This window comes from Argentina anserina, chromosome 4, assembly GCF_933775445.1.
Source record: "Argentina anserina chromosome 4, drPotAnse1.1, whole genome shotgun sequence".
Classification (NCBI taxonomy): domain Eukaryota; kingdom Viridiplantae; phylum Streptophyta; class Magnoliopsida; order Rosales; family Rosaceae; genus Argentina; species Argentina anserina.
In genome coordinates, this window is record NC_065875.1 from 1,888,801 (window position 1) to 1,901,562 (window position 12,762).

At 37.6% G+C, this 12,762-nt stretch overlaps 1 protein-coding gene across 1 annotated transcript; it reads left to right on the top strand.

Moving 5' to 3' along the window:
* The first annotated feature begins 1,760 nt into the window (after nt 1–1,760).
* On the top strand, nt 1,761–5,430 carry LOC126790215 (cellulose synthase-like protein G2). Its single transcript, XM_050516374.1, has 8 exons — nt 1,761–2,366; nt 2,480–2,575; nt 2,891–3,025; nt 3,129–3,341; nt 3,429–3,528; nt 4,077–4,240; nt 4,336–4,689; nt 4,808–5,430. The coding sequence occupies exons 1-8, from the start codon at nt 1,761–1,763 to the stop codon at nt 5,351–5,353; spliced, it is 2,214 nt and encodes a 737-aa protein (XP_050372331.1). The 3' UTR covers nt 5,354–5,430.
* Nucleotides 5,431–12,762: the final 7,332 nt, after the last annotated feature.

A 12,762-nucleotide genomic window follows, 5' to 3' on the forward strand; every position in this document is an offset into this window, starting at 1 on the left:
CAACAGAATTCGGTCATTTTCGGGAAGCTCAAGTGCTACCCTGAATTTCTTTTCATTTCTGCGATATTTCTAAGAGAATGAGAGATTTTCTTAATGTAGTGAACTGTTTCAGTTTGCTAATAGTTTTCAAAAAAATGTTTAATTTTGAAATTCATCTATGAGTAGGTGAAACATATTTAGTGCTATACAAGAAGGGCACAAGAGATTTTATACTAGTATATGATTTACATGGTGTCAGTCAGCCGTTATTCTAAGTCTTGAACAAATTTTTTAAGCAAATCTTTTGTTTGTTTAAATTAGCTTAGGTGATATTTCAATCTTGGATCTGCCACTATATAACAAATAAGTGACATAACCGTGAGTCCTTAAAGTTTCGATGGCAATACGACATATATACCTATAGATAGTTACATGAATACATTATACGTTCATAATAAAGTTATATATATACGTGACATTTTGTGCATGGTTCATTATGGTCTTACGCAGTGATAACACTCGAATTCAGTAGAGCCATTGCAGGGGTGAAATAAAAAAAATTAAAAGAATCAATAATTAAGAAATAATTACATCTGATACGAACCAATGATATAGATATGGACCATCGAGTTGTGATAGAATTGTAATTCTAAGAATAAGATTTCACAACAGAAAAGCGATTGAAATTAAGTCATGTACTTATGGGATGCAAATTTGCTCCCCACCCATACTTCTCCACTTTCATCACCACCCACCTAGTTAGTTAACACATGTCTTCTAACCTTAACTACTCTAACTATGGTTACTCTACATATTTTGTATAATCTTTTTCTTTCTTTCTCTTTTGTTTTTTATTTTAAAACCAAAATGTCAAATCCTAATAATAAAATATCAAATCTTAATATCATTGAAGTTATTTGACTTATTTCCTCAACGTTCGATGATACTCAATCATGCATATAAACTTTATGATCCTAGTTTATATTATACTAATCTTTTCTCATTTCATAATACTAATCATTAATCTTATTCATATATTTGATCGTTTTAATTTTTAGTGTTTATTTTTGTATATTGTTTATGACATTTTCAGTAGCTATAACATGATGACAATATATTAAATTCGATTCTAATGAAACGAGAGATGTTCTTCTTTTGAATATTTTTCTATATTATTTTCCTTAGCGATACTATGTTCGCAAGATTGACTTGCAAATATATGATCAAACTTTTTCTCTTACATTTTTTTTCGGAAGCTTGTTACTCACTTTTTGAAAAAGAGAAATTATATACTACTCGTTGATTAATATATATTAGGCTTTGATTTTTTTTAACTTCAACAACATATAATAAATTTTATTAATTATATAGTATTAGGATTTGATACTTTGTTTAAAGAAAAAGATTAGATAAAATAAAAAAAGAAATAAAATTAATATGTAGAGTAACCATAGTTAGAGTGGTTAAGGTTAGAAGACATGTGTCAATTAACTAGGTGGGTGGTGATGAAAGTGGAGAAGTATGGATGGGGAGCAAATTTGCATCCTGCACTCATGTGTTAGGATCTGGGACCATGCAGGAAATTAGTATCAACTTGATTTACGGCTTGCTCTCTGTCACATTTTAAAACAAATATCATTTTATAGGACATGATTTACCTCACATTTCCTCGACTATAGCTCTTTGGAGGCTAGCTGCTTGATACTTCTTTATAAGGACTAGTGGAGAAGAGAGGTGGTCGCCAAGCTCAAAACCACACTCATAAAATAGTTAGAGAAGCTATGGATCAAAGCACAAGTCCCCCTATGCATCTCTGCCATGTCAACAAGCTCACAATCTTCATTAACCGAACGTATACACTCATACACTCCGTCGCTTTATCATTCTTGCTTTACTATAGAGCCTCTTTCTTCTTCCATGAAACCAGAACACCCATCTTACCATGGCTGATTGTCTTTGTGGCCGAGCTCGTCCTTTCATTCCAATGGCTTCTTAGCCAGGCATTTTATTGGAGACCAGTCACTCGTACTGTGTTTCCTGAGAGGTTGCCGGAAGATGACAAACTTCCTGCAGTCGACGTGTTCGTTTGCACCGCTGATCCGGAGAAGGAGCCAACCGTGGAGGTGATGAACACTGTAATATCAGCCATGGCTCTGGACTATCCACCCGAGAAGCTTCACGTGTATTTATCAGATGATGGCGGTGCTGATGTGACTCTGAATGGAATGAGAGAGGCTTGGATATTTGCAAAGCGGTGGATTCCATTTTGTAAGCGGTATAAGATCAAGTGTAGGTCTCCTAAAGCCTACTTCTCATCAGCAGAGGATGAGAGCGAAGATGGTGATTTGGCGGGTACTGATTTCATGCGAGAGAGACAAATTGTACAGGTTATAATTACCTTCTAAGCATGAGTGCCTAACCTAAATTAATTTTGTCACAGACGTACATGCAAATTAAGAATTAATATCAGAGCCAATAAGGTTGCTTAATTCTGTTGCAGGAAAAATATGAGGTCTTTAAGGAAAGAGTGAGACAGTTTGCAAAGCATTGTGACACTGAGAGCAGTAAGCGCCGAAATCATTCTGCAGTGATTGAGGTATGTATCTCTCATTTTCTTTTCATTTGTGACAATGTTATATCTGAGAATTTTACCGTATTATACACAAGTATGGTAGCACACACACACATATATAGCTACCTACCCTTCCAATTGAGGTAATTTCTTTCACTTTTCTAAGCCCTAAACTCTAAACTGGAGAATAATTCCATACTTAACATTTTATCGAGACATATTACATTGTACTGGTTTGAAAGTAAAATCGAATCGTCAACATATCAAGTCAAAAGAAATAAAAATAAATAAATTTAAAAGAATCGATGCTATGAATTAATTTAGAGGTTTTGCATGCAGGTGATACGAGAAAATACTAGTAATCATGTATTCGAAGAAAATGAAGCAGAAAAGATGCCTCTCCTTGTCTACGTTTCTCGGGAGAAAAGACATTCTCATGCCCATCATTTCAAAGCTGGAGCTCTCAATGTTCTTGTATGCACTGATGCACATATCTCCCTTTCCTTTTATATATAACACATACGTAATATTTATTTGATTTCCTGGATTGATATGAGACGGAAAACACAATTTGCAGCTTCGGGTCTCCGGTGTGATCAGTAATTCCCCCTTCATATTAGGCCTTGATTGTGACATGTATTGCAATGATCCTAGTTCAGCGCGTCAAGCAATGTGTTTCCACCTCGATCCCAAGCTCTCGACCTCGCTAGCAGTAGTTCAATTCCCTCAGAAATTTCACAACATCAGTAAGAATGACATCTACGACAGTCAGTTGAGATCGGCGTTTTCGGTATGGATATGGTTGTATGTATTATGAAATCATCCAAACCCTAGATATGGTTCATCTTTGACTAGTAAGTTGGTGTTGAACGTTTAGGTGCTATGGCAAGGTTTTGATGGACTTCGAGGGCCATGCGTGTCCGGTACTGGCTATTATACGAAGAGGTTGCCTTTGTTTGCAAGATCCCTAAAAAATGGTATGTGTATATATATATATATATTTTAATTTCTGTACTAATAAGTTATCATCTTATTGTCACTTTCGTTACCAGAAGCGTGTCAGAATTTTTTTTAGGTACCCACTAGTATATGGTACCCACATTTATAAATATGACTACAAATTTATCATCATTGTGGTAAACGAATACTTATTTAGGTAATTGTAGTTCTATTATAGGTAATTACTTCACTTACAACATTTTATAAGTTTTTAAACATATTGTTGTAATGATGGTAATTTTATTCAATTATATGTAAATGTGTAATATGAATGTGATAATTTTGTTGTCAATGTCATAATTTAGTGCAATGAAATTGTTATCAATGTGATAACTTTTTTCAATCAGTTATAAATGTTTGTATGATATACATCTCCGTACCATAAACGACCCTAAGGGTGCCGAGCTATTAAATGTGAAGTTTTACCGATATCTTATGTGTGATAATCTTTCTATTAATGGTGCATGTTGTCCTGTGCTTGTTCTATGTTACTTAATTTTGCTTTCCTCAATTAAATTTTGTGTAGATCAAAAAGATCTTATGGAATTTAGACAGTCTATTGGTCCATCAAATGAATTCTTAAAATCCCTGCTTGGAGACTACAAGCCTGATATGAAAATGGCAGTCCTAGCTGAGACCCAAAAACTAGCGTCTTGTACCTATGAAGATGGCACAAAATGGGGTGAAGAGGTGAATTCGACAACTGTTGATCGTTGAGAAAATCTAGCTTCATTAATTTAGAAAAGAAGAATAACTAACGTACTGTTTTCTTCAATCTATGGCAGGCTGGTTTCTTATACGCGTCTGTGGCGGAAGATTACTTAACAGGGTTCGCTAGCTTGCACTGTAAGGGTTGGAATTCCGTGTATTGCAATCCACCCAGGCCTCAGTTTTTGGGCAGTGGCACTACTAATTTGAATGACTTTTTGGTTCAAGGGACAAGATGGGGTTCTGGGTTGGTTGATGTTGCCATCTCCAAATACTGCCCTCTTATATATGGCCTGTTTAAAATGCCTTTCCTTGAATGTATGTGTTATGCGTGGCTGGCAATTTTCCCTATTTGCTATTTTATCTCGCTCTGGTGCCTTGGAACTATACCTCAGCTTTGCCTACTTAACGGAATTTCCCTGTACCCTGAGGTAATTATATAAGTTCGAGCACTACTTGAGAAGTTAAATATTTGGAACATTACTAACATCGTAAGTGAAAGAAGATACTAACATGGCATGGTGATTACTTTTCCTAATGCTTCTCCAGGTCTCAAGTTCGTACTTCTGGATATATTCATTTGTATTCGTCTCATATGTTTTGAGGCATTTATCAGAGGTTCTCACAACAGGACTACCATTACGACACTGGATTTACGAGCAAAGAATATGGATGATGAAATCAGTTACATCTCACTTCTACGGTAGTCTTGATGCTGTAATGAAGAAATTTGGTTTGAGGGAAGCTAGTTTCTTCCCAACAAATAAAGTTGACGACTTGGAGCAACTCAAGCGCTACAATGAGGGAGTATTTGATTTCCGAACCTCAATCATCTTTCTTGTTCCGTTGGCTTCCCTGGTTATCTTGAGCATGGCTTCCTTCTGTGCGGGCATTGCCAGAGTGATCTTTCTGGGGGAGTTGGAGAAGTTGTTTATACAAGTCTTCATTCCATTTTATGCAGTGGTGGTCAATTATCCTATCATTGAAGGAATGCTAATACGGAAAGATAATGGTCGCATTCCAGCATCAGTCACCGTACTGTCAGCTATAGTTTGCATCATTTTCTACGTTTTGGGTTCATTTATCTTCATGTAGCAAGGTTTACTTAACCTTCTCCGTTGTTTCTTTAGAGTCAATTAATATATAATGTTTACTTTCTAGCAAAACTAGAGATAGCCAGATAGCTATATATCATCGATCAGTATGTGTCGGTCAATTTTACTAACCTCCGAAGTCCAAAAGTGGAGGAACCGACGAAAATGGATCGGGGTGATTTTCGAATTTCAATATACATCAATATATGCGTACTAGTCTAAGTTGTTCAAAAGTAATGATTCTAATCGAGTAGTCGGCTTTCATTTCCTACATTATAGACCCTCATCTAAATTGGTTTGTAATTAAGAGACATCAGACTAAATTACTAGCTAGTACTAGCTGAAAAATTATTATATGTACACGGTATATAATTTACGTGGCGTACCACATAAATATTATTTGTCCATTTTTACTGTGTTTTATGATTAGTCACTCACATTTAAATAATATTTTCCCCTTTCATCGCGTGCATGTTTATCACATCATAAAGTAATATGATTGGCTGAGTACATCACATAACAGTTTCATGTGGTGTTCTGAGTACATAGAATAATTACTCGGCACTAGCTCTTACATGCTAGTTCAATTTATGCATTCTAGTTAGTACGTAGTTCATACGAATATATCGTACCATACGACTTCAGTGATTATATACATATATATATGTAATAACCCGAATTTTTGATATATATTTCTTGTAAATTCTCATAATTTATTAAAATGGTGTTTTGAGTAAATTCACATTGCGAAACGAAAGTGTTTTCAGAATTAAAAAGTTGAAAAACGTTAAGTTTTTAACGGCTCAAGAGTTGATTTTTAATCCGTCTCTCATATCTGAAATATTTCTTCACGAAAGTCGTAATACTTGTCGATACGAGTTTGTAGACACATGACACGCTTAAATCAGATATTGTATGTGAAAGTTGTTAGCAACATAAGTTTAGTTTCCAATTTTAGAAGGATTATAAAAGGGCAATTTTGGGAAAACCTAAAAAATCAGAAAACTCAAATCGACAGCCGCACGAAACACGACTGTTCATCTATTTTCTCTCCCAAAATCGCCTCTGATCCTTTCTCCTCCAATGTTGCTCGTTCGACCGCCGTGGTTGTCACCACCAGTCTCTTTGGAAATGCAAGGCTGAGCCACTTCGACGATCTGAAGATTATGCAGATTCGTTGTCGTCGCAAGCTCCGTCTCCATCTTCATTGCTGTTGAGCTTAGAGCCGAGGACACCTTCAATCAACTGTAAGCTTGCCTTAGAACACGTTTGTGCAAGTGTTCGGGGCCACAACTCAAATCGGCAGTGGCTGCATTGATGGGGATTCATAGCTACTTCTGCGGCAGCTTTCTGGCCAAATTCGATAGTCCTTGAAGGTATAAAATCCATTCCCTGCATTGGATCTTCGAATTTGATGAAGGTTGTTGATTTCTAAGTTTTGGTGGACGACGCGTGAACAGTAGAACTATGTTCGTGTTAGTAGTATTAATGTCCTATAATTTTATGCTAGTCATTTTTATGCATTGTTGTGGTTTTGGTGTGTTCGGTATAGATCGTAGTGGGTGGAATTCTAATACCGAGACCATGACATGCTATACTTTATCATTATGGGTGTTGGTGTGGTTAGTGAGAGGGCACTGAGCTCTTTAAGCTAGCTTTCGAGTTTCGGGTTAAGATAATGTTACTTTGGTCTTTTGTTACAAAGTGACGGTTACGTTGTCACTAGGTGTTCGACGGAACAAGTGAGGTTGCCTCACTTAGCGTTGTACAAGTCGCAAGTAGGAAATAAGGTGAGTAAATCTCATTATGTCAATGTTACCGTTGGCGGTGATTTTTTAAATGCATAACCATTTCATATATTTAAGTAACATGTTTTATTTGAAAATAAGTAACTTGTGTTAGTATATATTGATAATGATTTATATATGTGTATTTAATAGTAATTGTAATACACATATATACGTCATTATATTATATGATGGTATTGTCTTCTTATTTGATTTTGGAATATATTGATGTTGTTTGTAGATTATTTTGTGGAGGATGAGACCAAAATGAAAGAAAATATATCTTCCGGTGAATTAGTTTATTGTGTAGAGGCTGAGACCGGAAGGGAAGAAATGTACATTATAGTGGAAGAGTTGTTTTGTTGTGAATTTCTGTTTGTTTTGCCTAAGTGGCGGCCAAAGTGGCAAATGTTGAATTTCTATTTGTTTTGCCTTAGAGGCGGCCTAAGTGGTGTTATGCAAGTGTCAGAACCACACCTTGGGAGGGTATGAGGATGATTAGCTAGAGCTCTAGTCTTTATTGCCAAACTATTCACGGGGGCGATGATAGGGTCACTGTAACCTCTGGAATATAATTTGGCGAGTTAAATTGATAGTTTTCCATCTTGTTGTTATTGGTTCTAGTGTTTTTTTAAGGGACTAAAACTAACGTTTGTGTGTTGCATTGGATCTTGTATTTTGGGTTGAGTTGTTATTGATTATTCAACGGAGTTATTTCTTTTATGATGATCATACGAGTTGTAAAGCTTACTGGGTTTGTGTTTACTATTCCGATGCACCAATTGATGGTGTAGGGGATAAACCTGTAGGTGGTGATTAGCAGGCTTGAGGAGCTTTTTGTTGGAGGATCGCCAAGTAGGTCCCCGTTTTCATTTTGGTGAGGATCTGAGTGAATTTTACATTATCCAAATTATGTTACTATTTTTATAAACATTGGTGATGTATTATTGATATTGACTGAGTCGCATTTTTTTGAACTCAGTTTTTGATACACTGTTACTATAAAGTGGTTTCAATGTAATTGAGATTATATTAGAGTTATTCACAATTTTGAATTGTATCGTTCAAATTTTCGGGTTGTGACAATTGGTATCAGAGCGAGTGTAACGACCCCAAAATTTCGAGTATAAAAACTCAAAATTCCAAAGTCGTTAAACACTAAACAATTTCAATGAAATCGAAATCATTTAAAATGCACAGCGGATCATTACTGAGTTCTCAATACAACTCAGAAAAAACCAATTATTACAACCCAAATTATAATTCAATATTATAACAAATGAAATTGCGTAATCCTCACAACAAACTCACAAGATAGTCACACAAAATCCTCACACAAACTGGAGATAAATAACTTCAAGTCCTCTGAGCGGTCCGTCAATTCCCGCTAATCCACACCTGCGGAGTTATCCACTACACCATCGAATTTGTGCACTGGGATTGTAAACACAAACCCGGTAAGCTTTACAGCTCGTATGAGTAAAATGAAAATATAACTCGCATATTAATATATATACGAAAATTCACAAATCAAACAAATATAAATGCACTCATGAGTCAATGGACGGCCCATCTGGTTGTCCCAAAGAAATATGAAAAGAAGCGCTCATGAGAAATTAGGTAACCCTTCTGGTTACCTAAATGCATTTATAATACGGGTACCAAGAACGCTGGTACACATCTGTTACCCCTCTCGTAATACACCGCCGATATTGGATAGCCACCCGCTACCCAAAATCCAAAACAATCTGAGTACCCATGAGCAGATAACCACCCGTTACCTCACATGCAGTACTAAGGCAGACAGACTAGAGCTCTAACTGTATCGTAACTTTCGCCCGGCCAAAGGCCAGGTTCCGACTTGCCAAACACGTACAATAATCTCACATCATATTGTACCAATCACGTCCGAAGACAAATCAACATTTTAACAATCTCAATGTTAAAAATCACGTACAATAATCTCACATCACAAATCATGTCCGAAGACAAATCAACATTTTAACAATTTCAATGTTAAAATCACGTACAATAATCTCACATCATATTGTACAAATCAAAATCACATGCTCGATATTTAAATCTCGTCATCGAAATGACATAAATCACGATAAAATCATAACAGTATATTATATAGAAAACTATATATATATGTACATATTTACCATTTATACAATATATATATAATCCATTATATCGTATACATGTCATATTTCATAAACACGTCCGAAGACAAAAACTCGTCCGAAGACAAAACTCGTCCGAAGACAAAACATTTTAACAAACTCATGTTAAAACCACGTACAATAATCACACATCATATTGTACAAAAATCAAATCACATGCTCAACATTTAATTCTCGTCATTCGAAATAACCAATTCCAATGAATTCATAACAGTATATAATATAGCAAACTATATATATATGTACTTATTACCATTTATACCATATATACGTAATCCACTATATTGTATACGTGTCGTAATTCAATATTAAAAACTCTTGCCAAAAATCTTGGAATCACCGCAAGGGTTGATTCGTAAATAAGTGAGATTTTACTCAACTTATCGAGTCGAGCGTAAACCCACAATTTCCGAAGATAATTCCTTTCCTCGCTTATAGATCACCTTGAAAAGATAAGAAAAGAATTTAGAAACGTTTCGTAAACCTTTAAATGCCGAAACAGTAATAATCGGTTACTGTTCAGCAATTTTCGGTTTTACGAATTCACTGTTCACGTATTACTGTACAAATACACAAAATAATACGTATTTCTGTACGTATACATACTGTTTTACGTATTTATGTACGTATACATACGGTTTCTGTACGTATACATAATGTTTACGTATTTCTGTACGTATACATACTGTTTAAATGTAAATACAATCTCAGTAAATAAAATTTACTAATTACCTTTTTACAAATTACTTTTTACAATTACTGAAAGTAATTTATATTTACATTTACTGTACGTAAAATTTAATTTACATTTACCGTACATCAGTAAATTACCTTCCGGCATTACTGTTCACACCGCAGCACGTGGCGGCGTGTGGAGCACACGCGCCACCTGCCGGCAGGCTGTGCGTGGGGCTCACTCGCCGACGCCACCAACGGCGCGTGTCACGCCACCGCCACCCATTTCTCTTCCTTTCTCTTCCCTCTTCTCCTCCACGGCCTCACGCCGCCCCTAGGTCACTCCACGTACCCACACGCGCCGCCTAAGGCGGCGGTACCCTCTCCTTCCTCCTCTCCCCCGATCTCCACCAAATCAACCAACAAAAATCACAAATCCACAACCAAACCATCAATTACATCGATTCATACCTTAATCGAAGCTAAGAACTCCGATTGGCGCAGGAAGAGCTCGGATCGTCGGTGATGCTTCGACTCCTCGGGAAGAAATCGAATTGATGGGGTTTGGTCTCCAAGTTGAAGGCAGAGGGCACCAAGGCGAGGATCGGCGTCAAGATGCCCTCCTCCTTGCTCGTGCGTCGCCGAAGGTGATGCTGATGGTGGCGACGAAGCTCGCGGTCTCGGGTTGAAGTGCGGAGGCTCATGGCGTCGCGAGAAGATGCGTCGACCTCGGGGTCGACTGCGGAGGTCCCTGCGGCGCTCTGGGGGTCGGCGGTGAGAGGCACGGCGACCTAGAGGCTGAGATGGCCGGCCTGGTTTTTCGAGAGTGAGGGAGGGACTCGGGGAGAGAAACACGAAGGGGAGAGGGAGAGAAAGGAGGCGCGGGGTGGGTTTCCTGAAATGGAAACCCTAGCTCCTTTAATTATCTATTTATACCTGTTACCAAAATCGGAAACGAACTTCCGACATTAATAACTTTCACGTCCGATGTCCGATTCGAACGCGTCACATACTCACGAACTCATATCGATGAGCTCTACGACTTTCGTGAAGAAAGTTTTCGCAACTGAGCAACGGAATAAAATTCGATAAATACGTTGCGGAAACGTAACGTTTTTCTAATAAACATTTCGAGAACGTTTCCGTTCTTGTGTCGTAATGTCACAAACTACCAAATTTTGTTTAAAATGAGTTCCACGACTTTATAAAAATTAAATCGAATCAAAAGTAGTTCCGAAAAATCGGGTTATTACATTCTACCCCCCTTAAAGGAATTTCGTCCCGAAATTCAATCTCACTCAACCAATAACCGTATATATCTGGTCATCGTGTCCGACTCTAGTTCCCAAGATGCATCACCCTCATCATGATGACTCCACAATACCTTGACTAGCTCAACTTCCTTCCTCCGAAGCTTCTTTGTGGATCTATCCAGAGTACAAACCGGCCCATGAACAAAAGTGGCATTTCCCTTCACCTCAATGGTGCTATGATCGATTACATGTGACTCATCTGGCACACATTTCTCTCAACATGAAACTGTGGAAGACGTTGCAAACGCCCGACATACTAGTAGGTAAGGCCAGTCGATATGCTAGTTCTCCCACATTCCCAAGAATCTCAAAGGGCCCCACATCCCTCGGAGCTAATTGTCATTTCTTTCCAAATCTCACTACACCCCTCATAGGTGAAACTTTTAAGACACAAGATCACCGATCTCAATTCCACATGTCTCCTCCGAAGTCTGCATAGTTCTTCTTTCTACTCTGTGCGGTCCAGAGTTTATCTCGAATGATTGAGGTCTTCTCTGTGGTTTCCTGAACCACCTCTGGACCCATCAGTGCTTCATCACCTACTTCAGCCCAACATATAGGGGATTGATAAGGTCTACCATAAAGAGGCTCATGAGATGCCATGCCGATGCTAGAATGGTACCCGTGGTTGTAGACTACAATCAATATTCAAGTGATCTTCCCAACTACCTTTAAAATCCAGCATATAAACTCTCAACATATCCTTCATGACGTCAACTCAATACCTCACTAGAACCATGAATCTGTCATTCCTTCCAAACCAATAACACAATCTCCTCTCATGGTCATCATAATACAAACCATAAAAATTTCCGTGCATGATACCCACCCACCAGGTATCATATTTGTACCGGCATCACGATAATGAAATCTTAACTCATCAAGTCCACGACCACCACAGAACACCACCTTGGACTAAGAATTACTCTCAAAAAATTCACCAGAGAATCGACTAATATACGCACAAGGCAGTAGAGAACCTCTACCGTCACCACAAGAGTGATGCATCACGCATCCCATCACACTCACCAAAACTTACCGTCGAAATTAATTACAACTTCTTGCTTCCATGAGTGGTTTGCCACAATTTGGGTTCAGACAAATAAGGTATTTATCTCACAACGGTGGGACATGAAAATTAGGTGAACTTTACAGCGCAAAATCCAACACGACCACAACCGAGATATACTTTACCCCCTGGTTCATACATGCCTCAAATGCATGACATACGGTCCCACACAAATGTCCCAGTGCATCATCTAAGATATTGGTTTCTCCCACCATTGTAGTACTAATAAGTTTAGTAATTACTTCAACAGAACCCGATATTAGGTACACCATCTCCTCAAAACTAACCCAAAATGATCGCTATACCACCACTCTAAACAGTTGTTTCTTTACTTTCATTAAGAACTCTCATGGCCAACGCATTCGGCCAAAATAACTTCT

What these genes read in the sequence shown, in the direction of transcription:
- LOC126790215 (XM_050516374.1), top strand. Translation starts at nt 1,761, where the DNA reads ATGGATCAAAGCACAAGTCCCCCTATGCATCTCTGCCATGTCAACAAG. An exon ending in AGTTGAGATCGGCGTTTTCG is followed by an intron (nt 3,342 to 3,428) that starts GTATGGATATGG and finishes TTGAACGTTTAG; the next exon opens with GTGCTATGGCAAGGTTTTGA. An exon ending in TGCAAGATCCCTAAAAAATG is followed by an intron (nt 3,529 to 4,076) that starts GTATGTGTATAT and finishes AATTTTGTGTAG; the next exon opens with ATCAAAAAGATCTTATGGAA.